This window comes from Takifugu rubripes, chromosome 13, assembly GCF_901000725.2.
Source record: "Takifugu rubripes chromosome 13, fTakRub1.2, whole genome shotgun sequence".
Classification (NCBI taxonomy): Eukaryota; Metazoa; Chordata; class Actinopteri; order Tetraodontiformes; family Tetraodontidae; genus Takifugu; species Takifugu rubripes.
The window spans coordinates 11244521-11265105 of record NC_042297.1 but is presented as its reverse complement, the minus strand read 5'-3'; the positions used below and the strand labels follow the sequence as shown (position 1 = coordinate 11265105).

The following is a 20585-nucleotide window of genomic DNA, read 5'->3' as shown; positions in this document are numbered from 1 at the left end:
CGCCTCTCGAGGTTTTTAGTGACGTGTGTCAAAAGACGCCGCGGCGTTGTTCATGCTGCTGTCCTCCCCCGGTGCTCGAACCCGTCTCTCGTCTCCTCCCACACTTTGTCTCCCCCTCAACCCTGATTGTAAACCCCTCACTCTTTGCTTTTATTCTCTCTTCTTCAGCGCCCTCCTCCTCCTCGCTGGTCTTCATCCTGCCTTAATTCTAACACTTCATCTCCGCATCTTTTTCCTGACGAGGTTGGACAGAGGCAGCGGAGCGGCGTGTGGGTAGTGTTGGTGCTCAAATGTGTCTATCTGCCAAGGAGGGGGAGGAGGAGGAGGAGGAGGAGGAGGAGGTGGTGGAGGTAGAGGAAGAGGCCAAAGAGCATATGTCTTTATCGGGAGAGTCAGTTACATCACTTCAAGATAATCTAACGTCACACAATAAGCCTCTGCCAGATCACACACACACGCACACATGCGCACGCGCGCACACTTTAAAGTTTGGAGCATCCAAAAGCAGCCATATTTAATAAAAAACTCAACACAGAAACTTGCGCGGATTTACAAATTGTCCTGTGGGTAACCGTAGCAACGGTTGCTATGGCTAGAGTAGGAAGCCAGAGTTGCTTTGATGGCATGTTTCCCAGAGGAAACCGTCATACATTATAGAGCATGGGGGATGGGGTTGGGGGGGTGAACTGTACCACACAGGAAATGAGGTCGTTGACGCCTGAAACGCCGAGTGTGGCCGATTTTGGGGGCCACATCTGTCGGAGGGGCAGAATATACTGACACAGATCGCCTCCGGGGAGCAGCGGCGGGAAAATCGTAGATCTCCGCGATGGAAGTGTGTGAAAAAATAATTCTGTGTGCCAACGTAGCGGCAGCATAGAGTCATGTGACCAGTGTGAAACTTGGCGTGACCTCAGCTGGGGTCACAGGTCAAACCCAATACTTAATGTGAGGTGTGACAGTTCTGAGTCATCTCCATCTGCAGGTTTCACCTCCGAAGCATATGATTCACACACACACACACACACACACACACACACACACACACACACACTCGCGAGGAAGGTCAGCAGAGCATAAAACACATCTTATTACTACTATTACGTCTACCTCACGTGCTCAACAGCTACGTCAGCGTTTCCTGGACGTGTGGTCAGACCTCTGCCCACCAAGTCACCATAAATGTTGACAAACTCATGATCAATTTTTACTCTGTCATCTTTGTTGCGTTTACACGTCACCAGTAAAACACCGGACCTCCTTGACCACCATCTGACTCTGGCGGATGTTAAAGTTCTTACCTGGGCTGCCGGTGCGCCCGTCTCACCTCCTCCCCGAGCCTGCTGAGGGACGGCGAGCGGCTCCGCGCCCCCCTCCCCATGGTCCGCACCACCACGTTGCCATTGGGGCTGCCGCTGGGCATCTGCTGGAGCAGCTGGGGTGACAGGCTGCGATGGACTGCAGAGGAGCCAGGCTGCGAGTGGCCCTGCTGGGGGACCCTCTGCAGGTGGGCCTGGTTGTGTTGGTGCTGCTGGAGTCCGGACGCCCAGTTGCTCGGGGACTGCTGGTACTGACTGACCGTTAGGTTGTTGTCACTGTTGGACCGCAGCAGGACCCGCGGGGCTGACAGCGAGGACGGCGACTGGTCGTTTCCGTTACCAGCTGATGGACCCCGGCGCCGTTTGGAGTAGGCTGGAGCCTCACGGAAAGGCACTGGGGAGGAACCACAGAGTCAGAGCGGCACCACGCCTCAGACAAACTCATGGCTCAACGTCTTTATTCAGACATGCTCACGTGGCTGCGTTTAATCCACTCTCTGTGGAGAAGATCTAAGTTCTGGTGACCAATAAAGGTCAGTCCCCAGAACTCTCTAAAATGAGTGACGGCGGAGGAGTTTCGTACATGGACGGATCACCCCCAGCTTTTTACTGGGATTAAGATCTGTGCTTTGACTCTGTCATTCCAGGACGCTCCAGTTTTTCCAGCCATTCCTTGCTGGATTTACTGGTATTTTTGGGTCACAGTCGTGTCACAGGGTCTGGCTCCCCTACAGCTTTAATTCTATCCGCCCTCTGACACAACAGTTGAATTCCTGATGTATTCTGTGATGCGAACAAGTCAGAGCATAAACACGACGCCACAGGCCACACACAAACACACACGCCCGTTGACACGACTGCAGCCGTCACTGCTGCCATCTCAGTGGGGTTGAAACCATTCCAACAACCTGGTTACCAGCTGGTGTTGTCCTGGCAGCCTGGTGACCAGGGAAGATGCTGATATCTAATGAGCTAGCACATTATGGAGCGGTTAGCGGGCTAATCTCTGCAGTGGGGCAGCACACTGGGGGTGGGAGTGGGCCTGGATGGGTGAACTGGAGCTCCAGTTCTCAAACAATCACACAGATTAATTATCAAGGGGTGGGAAAAAAAAGTGGGGTTCTTGCGTAACAGCTGGAAAAGCAATCAGTGGAGTTTAATTAATCACTCTTGAGACGCGTGTCAGAGGTCAGGGAGGAGGAGCTCGGCTAAACGGTGACAGACGTGAAGATGAAGACGACGATGACGGTCGCACCACAGTTCGGCTTCGACCCGATCGGTGCGTGACAGCATTTATCTTGCTTTTGTTCTGTCGTTGAAAGGCAGACAGACGACCACGAACCGGGCCAACCAGCTCTGTTAGACCGGAACCAGAACAGTCAGCAGTCGTCAACCGTCACGATTCCTCGCTCACGTAATAAAAAAATGTAAATCTACTTCCTGACACAGCTGTGACATTCCCATAACAGTCCCAGATAAAGAGTTCACAAAATTCCCCCCAAAGTACCGACGGACACGAGGCAACCGACCCGATGTCCCACAGAGGGCTGGTGTTATTTTAAGGCTGTCTAGAACACGGTGTTTCCACGGGAAACGCATTCACGCCTGTGGCTGCGCCCGCGACTGGTTAAAATAACGTGTGATCAGACGTGTCGCCACGAACCAGAAGCCCCGATATGATGCCGCTCTCAGCACCTCACGTCAAACTTTGACTAATGTCCCGTGGTCACGGTCCAACGTGGACCCAATCTTTTATTAGCCAGTTTTTTCTGACATTTGTCCATTTTTTTCTCTCTTAAAATCTGTCCACACTCCCAACAATACACACACACACACACACACACACACACACACACACACACACACACACACACACACACACGTCTTTGTTGTACAGGGGACACGTGTCTCCTGTGTCTGTTTTTTCTGGTCACGTCTTCACACTAAAGCTTTAGCAGGGAGGTGTCAGGAAAACAGGCAGGAGCTCTGGTTCTCCTTCCAGATGTGGACATGTTAACCTCTGGGAACCAGAAGGCCTCTTTCCTTTGCTAATTTAGGCTGCAATCTGTGCTGAAAAGTGAGAGAAAAGCGAGAGGAACTCTCTCAAAGTGGATGAGAGGTTGAGCAGAGGACAAACTGCAGGAGACGGGACTCCAAAGTCAAACAGTTCACAGAGCTTTTGGAAAATATCTGGCAGAGACGATCATGAGACCAGCGATGAGGACCGGACCAGCGATGAGGACCGGACCAGCGATGAGGACCGGACCAGCGATGAGGACCGGACCAGCGATGAGGACCGGACCAGAGGGCAGCATTTGGTCCAAATGTCAACTGAAGCGTGTGTGGTTCTGTCAGAGAGAAAAATCTACCTGGAAACTGAGTGGGACCCTTACAGGCTGGTCCCGAACTGGACCCTTACAGGCCCGGACCCTTACAGGCTGGTCCCAAAATGGACCCTTACAAGCTGGTCCCGAACCGGACCCTTACAAGCTGGTCCTGAACCGGAGCCTTACAGGCTGGTCCCGAACTGGACCCTTACAGGCCTGGACCCTTACAGGCTGGTCCCGAAATGGACCCTTACAGGCTGGTCCCGAAACGGACCCTTACAGGCTGGTCCCGAACCGGAGCCTTACAGGCTGGTCCCAAACTGGACCCTTACAAGCTGGTCCTGAACCGGAGCCTTACAGGCTGGTCCCGAACTGGACCCTTACAGGCCCTGACCCTTACAGGCTGGTCCCAAACCGGACCCTTAAAGGCTGGTTCTGGTCTTCTGGTCTTAATCTGGTCTTCACATAATCATCATCACACTCTCAGCTCGTCTGACATTACTTAATTAATGTGGAAAAAAGAAATAACGGCACCGTTCGTCCGGCACCTGCCAGGTCCACCAAGTGGGCGGAGCCTAAAGCGGATCATGGCGGAGGGTGAAATTAATGTCAAATATCTCACGGTGCTTGAGGAAAACCTCTGACACTTAGAACATTGATGAAAGGATTGAACATGTGGCTGTTGTCATGGCAATGACCAGGCGCATCAAAGAGTTTGCTGGGTGTTGATGACATTATGATGATAACGATGATACATACTGAAATAAAATCTCTATTTCCCTTTATTGCTCTGGGATGTTGAGCCCTGTTATTGGACAGGACCCAGATATACAGACGGCCACCTCAGAACATGAGGGGTGCCCAGGGAGCCTCTATCTGACTGAGCCATGTTCTTGAACATGTGGAGTCCATCGCGATTTAATCCAGATGCGCAGGGCTTCCTGAGATAGAAATCCCACAATGCAGTGCGCTCCCGTGGCTGAGAACGACAGATGGGGTAAATTACAGTTATGTGAAAGGACGCTGTGATGACGCAACTTGTTGATGATTCAGTGGATCAACCCCCCCACCAACATTTATAGTTTTAGGTGTTTGGTTCGGAATTAATGAGGATTTCACCTGAACGGAAACACCAACGGTGGATTTTAGTGCAGTTTCAGGTGATTTCACCGGCAATTTTCTTCTCAGTTCTTTGACAACGAACCACATTTTGCGATTTTTGCACCATAATTGCGGAGCCTAAAACTCAGCCGTCTGTCCTGGATGATCAATCCTGTTTGTTTTTCTGTTTCTAGACAAAGAAAAGTCCAGAACCTTCGACCTCTGCGCTCAATCCGTCTGACAGCTCCGTTAATCACGTCGGTGCTGCTCATTAAGGCACCGACGGCAGCGGCAGCAGAGGCGGCTCCGGCTAATCCACGTTTCTGGCTGCTTTCCGCGTCTTCATTCAGAAAAACAGCAGCGGATGATTTCAACACCACCAACGCGCTCTGATACGCGGACAGATCGGCCCGGTTCTTCGGGTTCTCCACCAGAGTCCCACTTTCGGCTCCTCTCTGACCTAAAAACTGCTCCACCGCTGGCGGTGTCTCATTTTCTTTCTCAGAAAAAAGGGAAAACTTGCAGGTTATTCGTGTAACCTAAATACACGGCGACCTATTAAAGAAGACAGAAATACCCAAAGTCACGCTCGGTACAAGGTGCGCACGCCAGCGCACTTCAGCTCCGCGTTTCCATCGGGCTCACGGAGGTTTTACGCCAACTTCCCGCGAACGGAGCGTCGGACGCGGTGAGAAAAGTTCAAGAGCAGGCGTTCGGGCTTACCTTCCTTCTTTAAGGCATTAATGATCGACTTCATTTTCGCTCCGTTGCTGCTCCGACTTGCGTCGCGGCTCGTTCAGCATCGCAGGAGTTTGGACTTTTCGCGTTCAGCACCGCGGACAGCGACTCAGCGCAGCGCCCAAGCCGCGCGCAGCGCTCATCGTCCCGGCGACACCTTCCACCAACAGCCGCCTCCAGCTCGAGCCCCTCCGCGAACACACGCGCGCACTGTCACACACGCATGCGACAGTCATTATCCCGCCCCTCACACACCTCCTCTCTCCCTCCCCCTTCTCTCTCGCTCTCTCTCTTCAATAAAAGTTCCACTAAATCAATAAAAGAGAGACAAAAACGCCTCTAAAAAGCACAAACCAAACCGTCCATCAGTCACATGGAAATCTGAAACCGTGAAACCGGCAGTAGAACCCTTTTCCCTGGTATTTATATAAGAAAAAGTGAATGTTGCTGCAGCTGTTTCCAGCAAAGTCTCGGCGTCCTCCTGACGTCCAGCCACTGTCCCACAGAGGGACCGAGTCCTGCTGCAAAGACCTGCGGATGTGGCGGATAAAAACGAGCTTTGCTTCCTTCCCTTCCTGAATCTTTGGAACGCACAGACTGTTCTCGGTGAGAACGACTGTTCCTGTCGGGGACCAGCAGTTCCAGTTCAGTGTGATCTCAGGGTGCCTCCTTCACATACTGGTGGTGCTGACAGCAACCGAGCCGTCGGCACCTCCAACTGCTCTGAACTGGGAATATTAATGGGCCAGATGTTGCAGAAGCCAACATCTGGAACAACAACATTCCTAAGTGGAGAAAGGTTGAGCGAAGAACCGGAGAACTGATGTCACACAGACCCTCATTGTTGCTAGGCAACTCAGAGAGGGGCGGCGCGTCTCCGCCTACTGGCTGATGAGCACACCTGAGTCTTCTGCCACACAATCCAGCGTGGAGCACGTGGTCACGCACCATCGGTGGAGCTCCATTTCCTCTTCCTCTTCCTCCTCACCAGTGCCGGCAGGGATTCACCCGAGGAGTGACCTCGCTGAGGGCCAACGCAGCAGATGGTTGCACACGCAAAGCATATGTTGTCATAAAGAATGCAAAAATATAGAGACGTTAGCGGGTTCCCATAGCGACGATTCCAGAAAATCTGTGGTCGCAGACCTCTCAGTCCTGGCGCCCCTGTGAAACGTCATCAATGGGCACCAAATACGATTCCAATTCAAAGTTCTGTCCAGACTTTCGTGGCCCTGGGACAGATAGGTATCCCAGAGTGTCCACAAATGTCCACATGCGTACATCAGCAGGTGCTGAAACACAAATCCAGCAAGAAATACGGACACCTATATTTCAAACTTCATTGTTTTTATTAACATTTTTATGAGAAAGAAAAGTTTATATGTATTCTAGAACATAAAGCGATAATGTGTGTGGTGTAGTGGTTTGTCCGGCCTGAAAATCAACTGTAACCATGGAAACGTCACACATGTGTCCACAGACTTCGGCCAAAAGATCAACTAAAACGAGCAGAGGTCAGATTAACATGTCATTATAGTGTTCTATACACACACACACACACACACACACACACACACACACACACACACACACACACACACACACACACATCATCTATTAGTCTTACTGAGAAGCTAAGTTTGTCTGTGTCTCCTGATTTACACCTCACAATCGCTGAATAAAATCATGTCGCATACAAAACTATGTGACTGTGTGTATATTTGTGTATTTATAGCTGTGTGTAAACCTGTGTGTAAGCATAGTCGTGAGGGTGTTTATCTGTGTGTATACCTGTTTGAGGGTAAAGTTGTGGTTTTAAGGTGAAGGGTTAGACTTTGGTTTACATTAGTGTAAGAAGATGGGGAAATGATGTCTGAACGTCCTCACAAAGATAAAGTACAGGAATGTGTGTGTGTGTGTGTGTGTGTGTTCTTGTACTTGCTAAATATTCAGTAACAAAATCTTCTTTCTACTAGCAAAGTGAGGACATTTTAATAGAATGTGTGTGTGTGTTGTACGAACATGTGAGTCTGATTTGTCACGTACGTCCTTCAGGTTTTCGACAGGTTTCGACAGGAGGAAATTTCCAGTGTAACTGTTGTGCCAAACTGGGAGTAGATGAGTGTGAAAGTGGTCCCTTCATGCTGGTGATGGGATTATCACGCTGTGACAGCGGGTGGTCCAATACAAGCAGCTGTCAATCATTCTTAAAGTGGCTTTACGGGTGCAAAGGGAGGACACAACACAACACATATCTGCCAGACACACACTTTCATTCGGCTCTGTTTTAGATGAGTCAATTGTAGAAAAAAAAACTGGAATAATGTGTACAGTAGGAGCATATTTCTGGATTAGCGCAGAGCTAAAACGCTATTCAAACCGTTGCCTCCATCATTGTCATCTTGGCTCTGCTGCAGAGTGGATAAGGTCTAAATATAGAAGCGCGTTAGGAATAATTGGACGATACTACGACATGTTAATGCGTTGTTAAATATGCTGGCCTTTTTTTAAAGACAGCAGAAGCGTCCCTGGATGCTAGAAGCTGGAAAACATTTGCATTTGTAATCCAACAACTCAAATATCTGGATTGTGGGAGATGATGTTAGCATGTTGGCCAGAATCCAAACAAAGTGGCCAGTTAGAGACCAACCGCCACACCTCCAGGTGACTAGCTACAACCACACGACACGCAGTGTGGGGAACCAAAGCCTGATCGGCCAGATCCAGGTCAGGTGAAACACCACACTGCCCACTCATGCTGCAAACAAAACAACCCCCCCCCCCCCCCCCCCCCCCCAAACACCTGCAGCCAGCAACATCTACAAGCACAAACACATCGTCTGTAAATAAGTTCTGAGAGTCTGGTCATTAGCACTAATGGTAGCCGCCCTAGAAAATTCCTGTAACATAACACTGGTGGGAAAGAGGCTCATCAACATAAACGCCATGGAAACTGTTTGTGCGCTGTTGTAACCCACAAACAGCCGGAGTGTCGGGCCTCAGCTCGGCTGACGATGATGCTGAGGATAGCGGACGCAAGATTTATGAGACTGTTACATCATCAGCATGACAATCACACACAGGCTACTGCCCGTGAGCATGGGGCTCAGGGGCCCGACTAGTTGAATTGGTGGGGGTGTGTGGGCAGGAGGGCAGGAGGGCAGGAGGGCAGGAGGGCAGGAGGGCAGGAGGGCAGGAGGCAGGGGTCTAACCCACCTTTCCTGCAGGCGGAACCCATGATGGCAGCCAGTCCAGTCTCCAGTGGTGGAGATGTCCCGTCCCCAGAGTGGGAGGCATCAGGAGGAGAAGCCACCTGGACACTCTCACCATCTGATGTGGTGGTTGTGGGGGTGGTGGTGAGGACGGGGGGGGGGGGGCTGCATCACAGTGCTGCTGTGCCCTGTTTAGACGTTCAGCAGGTTGCCTGCGCACGAGGCTGGAGGGCGTCGACCATGAGGGCGAACAGCAGTGGTGGGATTACATCTTTAGATTAGATTAGACCTCCGTCTCATTCTCTCCGCCCGCTCCAATCTTTCTCTGTCCTCCTTTATATTTTCATTTGTTGGTTCATCTTTTCTCATTTTCTCCGATAATCCCTGAGCTGTCATGCGGAGGGCAGCGGCTATCCAGTCAGCGTTCCCTGGCAATGGGCTGGTTCATCACCCACTCATTCAGCTCCCTCACTAATCTGTAGCTCCACGTGTCCTCAGTGGCAACAGAGACCAAGTACAGCTGAAGAAAGTTAGTTCTGATAGTTTAGAAAAGGCAACGTTTTAGCAAATTATGTGTTTTTAATGCAATTAAGCAGGTGAGAAAATAGATTCACATACTTATGCTTCCTTAAAAGGAACATGTTATATGGCTGCTGCAGAACAGTATCCAAGTGTTCAACGCAACCAGAAAATTAAATAAACTGGTGGAAATAGAATGTGTACTGTAGCCATGGCAACAGTCACTGTACATGTGTCCATGATGTGCGCACCATCCTGATGTCTGTCTGAATAATTCAGATCTTTCAGGACAAGAGAGACATTTCTACTGGTTCAGCAGGAGAGGAAGACCAATGTCAGATCTGTGGAACCTGAGGAGTTCTAAAAGGAAGCACGTGATAACGGCGCTCCTCCAGAACTGGCGCTCGACACACATCTGGAAGGGAAGGAGCAAAGAGCTCGGGAGCAGAGAAGAGTCCAGGAGAAAGTGAGGAAACATCTGCTGCAGAGGAACCTCTGAGGGAGAAGAAGGGCATCACACCCCCCCTTCCTGCAGATGGGAAAAGCTTCTGTGGTCTGGCGAGGAGAAACAGAACCTCCAGCCCATTAGAGCTGACACCTGCTGGACACCAAACATCACATAACCACCATGAATGATGGTGGCAGCATCTCAACAGGGTCTGGAAGGTCTGGGAGGTCAAAGGGCGCATGAATGAAGGCCAATATGAAGAAAGTCCTGAATTAGGTTGCTCCTTTTTCTTGATCAAAGGTCCACCAGAACCAGAAGACATAAAACAACCACACGTGTCACCTGCAATGATGCAGCAAATAAAATGGCTGCGTCATCAGCATAATCAAAAAATGGACCAGAGCCAATGTTGAAACCCGATAATGGAGCTTCTTATGTTATAACAGGCTGTTATAACAGCTAAACTTCTTAAGTGGTTGAGCCAAAAGTGGTTGTGGAGGTTACAGGACTTTGTTGAAGTAAGAGTGACCTTTGACCCATTTCCATGACTTTACAGGTCTTATTTCTTGGCTTCTAAACCATCAAGTCAACAATAATCCTGTTTGAGTGTTCAACAACTTTCCGAACAATCAATCTAGTCCAACATGCAAGAAGAATGAGCACGTTCACGCCTCAACACACAGAAGATCAACCAGTCGCTCTGACGTAATCAAATCATGGTCAGTTGACACCTCCCCCCAAAGCATTGACCTTTTTGATGACCTGAAGGCAGCGGGTTAGTCCAGCCGTTCACCTCAGCACAACTGGGATCCCCTCCCTGTGTTTATGGTGGGGGGTGGGACAGGAGGAAGAACAGGTGAACAATGGAAGCGGAGAACTCACCGATATCTGTCTCTTTGTGGGTCTTGATGAGTTCAGCGAGCTCAAAGTTGCCAGCGATGATGGCCACCTGGAGACGAGAGCAAGGAAGAGGAAGACATGAGGCCAGGAGATGATCTAGTCAAGGCATTTATGGACGACAGGAACAAAACAGAAAACCTAAGGAAGAAAATAAACACACACACACAATAAAACTATACGTGTGATCCATGACATACTAATTTATGTGATTATATTTAGCTATACAAAGGTATACCCATAAAGAAGCCCTGTAACTCCTGTGAAGACTATAATCTGTACTATAATCAGGTCTTTATGGCAATAAACGTAAAATAACTTAAATAAAAGATAACCTATTTTTAAATAAAAACTTTCCTCTGTATTTGGTAGAAGCGCAGCCTCCTGACAGTTACATGGACCATATGAACCCGAACACAAACTGTTGACAGTGACGTTAAAAAGCCATCTGTCTCTGCAGGGCGGCCACCAGGGGGCAGTGAAGCGAAGCTGTTTCACCGTCACTGACCCAGATCCAACTGCTGGATCACTGGATTACACTACACCTCAGATCAGCAACATGAGCATCACACACACACACACACACACACACACACACACACACACACGCACATACACGTACACACATACACCCTCAGGGAAGTCGATGGTGTTATATAAGCTCGCCTGCTCTGTTTCCTGGAGAACAAACGATGAGGAGGACGAGTGATGAAGAGCGGCCGTGTTATTAAAACACAGTTGACTGGAGTCATAATCCTCCACAGATGACCTTTTCCTCATATCAATAAAAAAAACACGGTAAAAGCACTTTAGAGCCAACATGTTTTCCACCAGCACAGCTCCACTTCCACTATCAACACACAACCTTAACACAAAACCACTTTCCCAGAAAAGATGGGATCTACTTCCTGAGAGAAATGAGAGATGAGGAGGAGGAGGAGGAAGAGGAGGAGGAGGCACCGGCAAACATACTTAAGTACGCTCCCAGTAGGACAATCAGTCAGGAGAAAGTAATGGATGAAATATTATTATTATTATTATTGTTTCTCTCTGTTATTTCTCCAGGGGTGCAGAAGTCGGACTGCTAAAGTCCGTCTGCAAACACAAACTGATTCTTCAACAGGAGACACAATTAAACCCGATACCAATTGGGAAAAAGTATCTGACGGTTTCTGACCCACCAGGTGTCAGTACCAGCTGGTGCCACTAGATGTCCCTAAAACTCACACGTTTCTAGTGACCCGAGTCAAACTGGACACGCAAAAACGGTGAATCCAGCAGCGCAAACCTCCTGGACAGCCTCCTGCAGCGCCACCAAGTGGACAGTCCCTCCAGGAGGATCGTTATGGCAACCGAGCAACTTGAAATTTGTCACCATTCTGAAGCGCCACATAAAATATTAGCCAGCAAAGACGCCAAAAAAACCCCACAATGACGAATGAAAGTCCGGGTCAGCCTGAGATCCATGCGCCGCCAACGCGACCCATCGGAGCTAAATGATTAACGGGGATCAACAGGCTAACGTGTTAATGGGTTAAGAGGCGGCACGGTAGCGGCCTGAACACGCCGTAGATGTCAAGCACCGTTAATTCAACTCATTACTGCGACCAGTTCAGCCTGCGAGTGTCAACTTTATGCGTCAGCGTTTTTATTAACACTTATCGTCTGATGTGGAGTCGTGACACCGACACCAAGATGGGAGCGTCTCAGCGTTGGAGACGTGAAGCTCCCCGAAGCGGATCCGCTCGTTCCCAACTCGAGTGAAATCACGTGACCGACGGGAAACTGTTTGGGTCTTTTTTTATCGTCCGTTATTGCTGCCTCCACATCGAGCGTCACGTGTTCTCACCCCCAGTTGTCATGGAGACCGATGCTTGTGTATAACATGGGGGTGGGGTAAAGCAACAGGGCTGGTTGATCAAGAGCAATAACCAATATCAGCCGAGCAACGTTACTCATCTGCAGCTCCACGGGACGAAGGACCCAACACCAACACTGTCGCTCACAAATGACAAATAAACGGAACTACAAGTGTTCACGAAGTCAGGTAAACACCTCCGGTTACCTGAGTGTAAACGGGTGCACTAAGATGGAGCAAAACCTTCATCAGCCAAGAGGTTTAGTCAGCGTTCCACTACCTCCCCGAGTCCTCCTCAGGTTGGTGCAGGCCGGCGATCGTGGGCGCCGCCGATCGAGTGGAGAAGAGAGTTTTTTTGGTTCCATAAAGCGTCCTGGGCAGAAGATTGAATGGCAGTGGGGAGAAATTGGCAGCGACGTGTTCAGGATTCACTGTTGGTTCACAGTTTTTTCACAATATGCCTGAGAGCTCCTCAGAATCCTTCAGAGCACCAAACCCAGGTTGGTTCTGAAGATCAGCCAACCCCAACCCTAACCACAGCAGTTAACCAGCAACAGCTCTGCTTCAGTGTTCAGTCTCACACGTGGTCACCAGAGCCGTTTCAGGGATGTTCTCCTCTGGTGGCTCGTTGAGTCATTTGAGCTTCGCGTTATTTTGGGTTGCGGCTGATGATTCCCACTGAACGACTGGGAATGGACTGGGAATGGGGGGGTGGAGATCGCAGCATCTCTTGGCTGCTCTCCTGTGCCAGTGTTGCTATGGAAGCAAATCTCTACTGATGATTGGCTGAAAGTGGACGTGAAAATGAAACAAACCAAAGGGTGGAAAAAGAAAAGGCTGACATGCCTGTTTGGGGGCGACTGACATGTTACTGGTGGCTGCGGAATAATGAGGCAGGGAGAGATGCAGAGGGAATTCTGACTTCCAGTTTGAGTCGAGGAGGAAATGAAAATGTGTGTGTGTGTGTGTGCGTGTTGGGAGGGATGAGAACAAGAAGCCGACAAGTGTAATAATGAGGAGAGTAGAGAGAATTAGAATAGAACGTACAGTGGAGACGTGGAGAAGAGATATGGAGGTGAATGAAATGGTGGAGGATGAAAAGCTGAGAGGATCAGCGCAGGCCGACGCAGCCGGGGGACACAAAGGAAACTTACATTCAATAAAGGAAATGATTTTTTTTTAATCTCTCTCTGAAAACCTTCCATCAAGAGGACGGCGCTCCCCCAGAGGATGATGGGAGTCCTCTGCACCTCGGCTTCACTTCCTTTTGTTGCAAGGACGCGTGATTACACACACGATATCATCACATGACACGGCCCCACTCCCACACGCCGCTGTAATTAGGCTCACGCGCAGCGGTGGCGAGGAAGCGCGTTTCATTCAGATGGGAAAAGGGGTCCGCCCGGGGACGTGGGACAAATAACTGTCCTGATGTGTGCAGCCGTGATCGGAGAACGTGTGGATCTCTGATTTATTTAAATTGAAAGGAAAGAGACGCATCGATAGGGACATTTGGAGGACTCTGAAATCGCGTCTCGTCCTCCTTTACATTTCACTAAGCTCTATTCCCTCTGCTGTCCTCGTCCGGCTCCCCACGTTCTCCCGTGGACGCCATCCCATCAAAAGCCTGCAGGAACTCACCGGTTGCAGCGGATAGCCAAGCGTGTAGGTGGAGGAGAGCAGCAGCGTTAAAGATAGTAAGAGCAAGAGAGCAAGTTTCTCCACTCCAACACGAGTGAGCGTCCACACGGCGTCTAGTGGCTGATGCTGCTCTTCTGTTCCAGCTGGATCCAAAGGTTAGCTGCTGCTAAAGCTCCTCCGGCTTCTCCTCTGATCAACTGGGAAACACAGATGTTCTGCTCCTGCTCTGAGGCCGGCATGGGACCAGGTGTCGTCCAGGTGGACGGACACAGATGGTATAACTGACGAGACACGTGTCTCCAGGACATCCCTGACATGTTTGGATGGACTGAAAGAGGCGATACTTGAGACGTGAGCCATGATCCAGCTTATTTTGAGATGTCCTGGGTCAGGGACAGGGACAGGACACAAACCTGCCGACAACACCTAAAACTGTTGTTGGTCAGTGAGGAACGAACGTTCAAACATCTGTGGTCGTCTCTGAATCTGCTCATCTGATGCTTCGCCCTAGTCCGAACCCCCAAAACACCATTTCAACAGAACCACATGTTAAATATGTTTAAATGAGTTTAATATCTTAGACGTTGAGAAACCTGGGGAGGGAACAGTAAGAACTGTTCCCTGTTAGCTTAACTGTTCCACTTTATAAGAACAGTCCTGAAAACTGATCGTCTAAAACAGAGATTATTCATTAATTATTTAAGCAGATGCTCAAAACATTAATGAGGATTATGTAACAAAAGTTGTTGTTTCTGCAGCTACTCACAACAGCTGTCAATCACAGGACACCAACAATCACAAAACAATAACCAACCACACAGCAATTATTGATCATGTGACAATAATCAATCAGAAACCAACGTTCCATCGCAATGAAGGTGTCAAAAGACCTTTAAATTTAAATGCTGTGTGTGTGTGTGTGTGTGTGTGTGTGTGTGTGTGTGTGTGTGTGTGTGTGTGTGTAAAACTCCTGTTTGGTTAAACTTCACTGAAGCAACTCCCAATTTACTGAGACGAATCCAGTTTTGGTCACGGAGACATTTGAGATGCTCGTTTCCAACTGACCTTGGCCGTTTGGCACCGTTGCCGTGGCAACAAATGAGCATGAGAATAAAAGGTGGCTGTAATTAAACTGTAATCAACCACGGATACAGGCGGCGGTCAGGAAGAGCCGGTCGTGAATGTGAGGTACCTGAAATGGACTCTGGCTGTTGTAGTTCTTCACTTCCTTGTCAGCACCGCGGACCAGCAGCACTCTGGCACAGTTATCCTGGAGAAGAAGGAAAAAGGGATTAGAGGGAGGCAGCGGGAAACATCAGCAGCAGGGGAAACGCCTCAGCTCTCCTACTTTGAGAAGAAGAAAGCAGGATTAGCTTCCAATGTCTCCTTGTTCCAGAATGAAAAGTCAAGAGAGCAGAAGCTGCAGAACATCCCAGCCTGAACACAACATCAGCGGAACATCTAGAACCTGTGTGAGGAACAACGCTTCGCTCTGACTGTGGATCTATTCCTCCACTCAGCTGAAAGAGGGAGCGAGAGAGATAGAAAACGGAGAAAGGGACGAGAGAGATGGAGAGTGCTGAGGGGTTTGGATCTGCTGCACAAATCGCCCACAAAGTGCTCAACCACGCATGTTCCACGGACACACGTGAACATAAAGACTGTTTTTAGCTCCACAATGAGCTGCCGAGAGTTGTGAGCGCGTGTGAGCGAGGAGGAACGCTCATGCCTTCTACACGTTTGCCCGTCTTCTTTCAAAGCCTCGCTCCTTTTTTTAACCGCAGCAATTCCGCAAGATCTCCTCGACTCTGGAGCAGAAGAGGAGGCGAAGGGACCAGGAACCATCAGGAGGCTAATGGACTTTTCTTGCTCCTCTCACGTTGTATTAGAAGATGCAGACGAACGAAGGAAAACACACACACACACTCTCACAATCTCACACTCCAATAAGAAGTTTTTCGGCTGCTGAAGGATGCAGCTCAGAATATTCCAGATTATATGCATCATTCTTAGAGGAACGAGAGGGACTTCACAGACCACAAGGAGAAAGGAGGAGGAGGGGAAGAAGGTAGAGGAGAGAAAAAAGGGAGAAGGAGGAGCAGAAAATGAAAAAGGGAGACGTTAAAAAAGAGAAGGAAGGAGGAGACAAACAAGGAGGAGACAAAAAAGATGAAGGTAGAGGAGGAGGAGAAAAAGACCACCTGTTCTTGTCAGGTTCAATTGGGAACCAACAGAACCAGCTGACCCGACCACACGTTTCTGTTGTTTTCTCCAGTTTGGGAGCATTTCTGTTCTTTGAGGCTTTGATGACGTCTGTTCCGGGATGCTAGTTGTCGAGCAGCAGCTTCTTTGTTTCAACAGCTGATTAAACATTTATCTGCTGCATCATTAAATGTATTTTTAAAGCGGCTGAAGGAGAGACGGGTTCACCTTTTTATTATTGACGCTAAATGAAAACAGTCATTTCTCCATCCAAACCAAGCGGCCTTGTGCGCTGACTCAGCATTTTCACCCGTCCCCTCCCCGAGTCAAAGGTCAAATGCAATTATCTCTCAGAAGCGGAACAAAAGGTGAAGCATCGAGCTGGAGGTGGGCTGAGGTAATATTGGCTGACGGGGTCACGACCCTGCCGGATTCATGGCGCGTGTGGGTCCACGCACATTAATCTGCTGTAGAAGATCATTTCATCAGCACCTGAAGCTCCGTTTGTCGCTGAAGCGTCACCAGTTTAAATACTAATTCGAATCTGACTCCGTAGTTCGTCCCCTGGGATTCTAACAGTCCCCCCCAGCCTCAAACATGAGCAACACCACAACAGAAAAACCAAGACATTTAAGTAACTCCTCCCATGGGAACGACGCCGCTACACACTAGCAACAATTACTGGGTTAAATATCATCTCTGATATCAAACCAGTATGAACGAGCAGAGGAACTGAAGCGTTTACTGGTCTTACAGCTAAACTGGGACGGCTCTAAAGAGCTCAGATTAGCTGATGAACCAGCCATCCCAGTTTGAGGAGGTCTGTGCTGAAGAACTCTGACAGGGTGGAATCTGTTGGTGCAGGTATAGGACCACTTTTTCTCGAGGGGGTGGGGGGGGGGGGGGGGGGGGTAGTTGAATGTCTCGAGTGTTGCTCGAGTGGCTCACATGACATTTCACGAACAATCCCTGTTGGGTCTATTGTTTTGGTGTCATCACACTGTAGAGAACACAAAATAACAGGAAGATTAACCATAATCCAGATAATCTGGAGACGCTCACCTGGTTGTACAGCGCACAGATGTGAAGCGCCGTGTTCCCCGATGCGTTCTGAGCGCTCATGTCTGCTCCGTAGAACAGCAGATGCTCCAGGTGCTGCACGTGGCCATGACGGCACGCCTGCACACACACACACACACACCCACACACACGCGCGCGCGCGTTAGAGGTTAGTAAATGCAGTACCACCCTCTAACAGCAGACGTCAGTGTGCTGCAGAGATAAAGACGAGGCCTCAGTTTGAACCCTGGTGACAGCGCACGAACGTGCACAGCGCTGAAGATTAGTAAAGAAGAAAAAAAAGCTGTGTGACAAATTCAATCAGAGGCTCATCAGAACTTTCATGAACCCACTGGCCCACAATCATATGAATTTCTGGATTGTGGAACCAACCACCCCCTAAAAAAGACAGCAAATGTCATCGGTTTGAGTTATATAAGCCATCAAGGAGCTGCAGGAGTCCAGAAAACTCCAGGATTTTCTGAAAGCTTCAGCTGTAAAGCAGCAGCAGCAGCCATTATGTTTCCCTGTCCTGCCTGACAGCTGATCCGTATCTGGTCTCAAACGGGACAAACCCGACAGGGAGAGAGATACAAGCAATCTGATAAAGCTGATGGCTGAACACACACCCAATGTGTGTGTGTGTGTGTGTGTGTGTGTGTGCGCGCGCTACTGGTGTAGGCACGCTCTCCTGAAATGGCTTCCAGCTGCACCGACAGACGCTCACAGATGGGAAAAGCTTCCCGTCATTGTGATCATTTCCAAGGAGCAGTTGTTGCAAGAGCCAGAAGCCCCCTTTGTTTCAGTGTTCCCCAGTGCAGGTGTGCGTTTACCTGTGAAAGTGCGTGTTTGTCTGATAAATGTGTGTGTTTACCTGTGAATTTGGCTGTTTGCATGTACAAGTGTGTGTGTATTTACCTGCTCAAACTGTGTGTTTAGGTGATAAATGTGTGTCTTTACCCGTGCCACGTGCGTGTTTACCTGGTGAACCTCGTGCCAGCCGTTCTCGTCCTGGCAGCAGACGACAGCCTGGTGTTTCAGGAGGAGCTCACAGCAGCCGGGGTCGCCCCCCGCCATCACGCTGTGATACAGCGGAGTCAGACCACGACTGTCTTTGTAGTCCGGCGAGGCTCCCAGCTCCAGCAGGGTCTGACGGGACACAGTCCCAGATTAAGCCGCTGCGCTTACATGTTTATGTTTGTTTTATAGCATATGTAGATGCAGCGTCAGCTACCGTGAGGGAGACCAGGTTCTTGGAGCGAGCTGCTTTGTGGAGAGCCGTCAACCCGTCTTTGGCCCTGAAGTCCAGGTGGGCTCCTCCGCTCTTCAGGACCTTGATGATCTCCACCATGTTGTCCAGGTGAGCTGCAAACGTCAGCGGGCTTTCTGCAAATGTCAAACACACAACGTGCTATTTCTGCTAATCTAAGCCGTGCCACTTTAGCCCCGCCCATCTGGGGAAAGTCCACTTTTCTGGTGCCCATCAGTATCGGAACTCTGCCTCTGGTCACTGGATGGGAATCGACCAATGTCCATGTCTTTGAGGTGTCTTTATTTTAATTCACATCTCTGAATAGGATATTTTATTCAATATTAGAGGAAGGCTGCGCCTCATTTTAAGGTTATTTCTGTTTTTTCTACATGGGCTTTTGTTGTTTTTATCTCAAGAGTTTTCACCTCAGGAGCGCTGGCCCTGCTAAAACTGGAAGAATGCATCATTCAGATCGCTGTTAGGTCCTCCGTGCTAATGTGACCCAATAAAAGGAGGTCAATAACACTGATGATGGCATTATTAGATGCATCCAAATGAGGCGAATCACAACAAAACACTCAGACACACGAGTGATTTGTCCTAATTTCAGGAAAAATGAAGCAGAAACCAAACCTGCTGTGTTGCTGATAGTTATGGGGAAAAATATCTCAGAGGATACCTCAGGATACCTAATATCTCTGAGCTTTAAATAAAGGACCAGGGAACCCAGCCAGCGCTGCATTCACGGAACATTCAGCACTTTACTGGGAAACTTAGTGCCTGATGTCATTCACCAACACGTGAACCATTTAATATGAAGAATTGTGGGATTTTTAATCTTACTTACTATCATAAATGTGTCTATTAACTCTAATTATTTTATTCTTGTATGGCATGTTTCCACATAAAGTACCTACTCTACTCTCTTTCCACTACAAGGTAGTACCATAGCTAGCCCCGCCTTAACGTATCTGGTCGTCATAGCAAAGTCATAAGCATCAAAAACAAACATCAGCTTCAGACTCTTTTAATGCATCTCAGGAGCGGCTGAGAACCTCTGAATGATCTGCTGAGGACGGAGGATTTCTTTAGCTGCGTTTCAAAGATTCTAACAGAAGAACCACAGTTCACATTAAAACTCCAGAACCTCCACTCCTCCCGTCTGTGACGCTCCAGGATGGTCCGTCTGCCCGCTGGATCCAACTGCATCCCGCATGAGGGAACAGAGGCTCGTGGATGCTGACCAGAAGTGAAGGCAGACGGACAATGAAAAGCTTTCTGGTGGCGTTACAGGGCTTATTTTGAAGCCTACAGAGTTTGGAATAAGTGGGCTGATTGAGAACATCCTCTGCAGTCTTGTTTTACTCAGGCTGTTTATTCATGTAATCCTTTTACTTTGGGAGGGAACGTAAAGAGCTGCAGCGATTCTGCCATTATTCTCACTCGCCCGAGCCTGTCCCACGTCTCTTTTCTTTCTGTCTGGAGTTAGAAACACATTTCACACATCTCTGGGTGTTTCAAGAACTCAGAGCTTCCCAAGATCCACAACCCTGAAACGGACTTTCTGAAATCGGTTGGCGGGTGACAGGAGATTAACTAAATGTGGTTGTGTTGTTAATTAGTCACGGTTCTCTGGAATAATTCATCCATATCTTCATCAAATTGCTGCTTTGTCAGACGTTCCCCAAAATAAATCGATCATGTCTCACACTGCCCCCTGGAGCATGCGGCTGGTAAGTACAGGCTCATAGACTCATCCTGTGTATCGACCAGGAGAGGAGTATCTTTACAATGATGGAGGATGTTGTCACTTCCAGTAAAGTTCTTGATGGTCATACTGGGAAGGAGCTTTCGTGTTTGGGAAGGTGTTCAGCTGGAGCCTTACCACCACTCTCGCTGTCGTGGTAGTTGGGGTCGAAGCCTCGCTCCAGCAGCTTTGACACTTTCTCCACCTGACTGTGGTGGATCAGGTCCATGAACTTCCTCAGATTGGCCTGTGCAAAAAAAAACAA

At 49.1% G+C, this 20585-nt stretch overlaps 1 protein-coding gene across 6 annotated transcripts in view; it reads right to left on the bottom strand.

The window, feature by feature from the left end:
- Nucleotides 1-20585, bottom strand: part of LOC101072632 (SH3 and multiple ankyrin repeat domains protein 2) — a 76058-nt gene that overhangs the window by 33694 nt on the left and 21779 nt on the right. For all 6 annotated transcript variants that reach the window (XM_029846006.1, XM_029846004.1, XM_029846008.1 and 3 more), the window contains 7 exons: nucleotides 20459-20567; nucleotides 18556-18707; nucleotides 18303-18470; nucleotides 17325-17441; nucleotides 15253-15330; nucleotides 10547-10613; nucleotides 1302-1713 (listed from right to left, as the gene is read on the bottom strand). In XM_029846006.1, coding sequence (XP_029701866.1) covers nucleotides 1302-1713; nucleotides 10547-10613; nucleotides 15253-15330; nucleotides 17325-17441; nucleotides 18303-18470; nucleotides 18556-18707; nucleotides 20459-20567 — 1103 coding nt within the window. The remainder of the gene's footprint in view (nucleotides 1-1301; nucleotides 1714-10546; nucleotides 10614-15252; nucleotides 15331-17324; nucleotides 17442-18302; nucleotides 18471-18555; nucleotides 18708-20458; nucleotides 20568-20585) is intronic.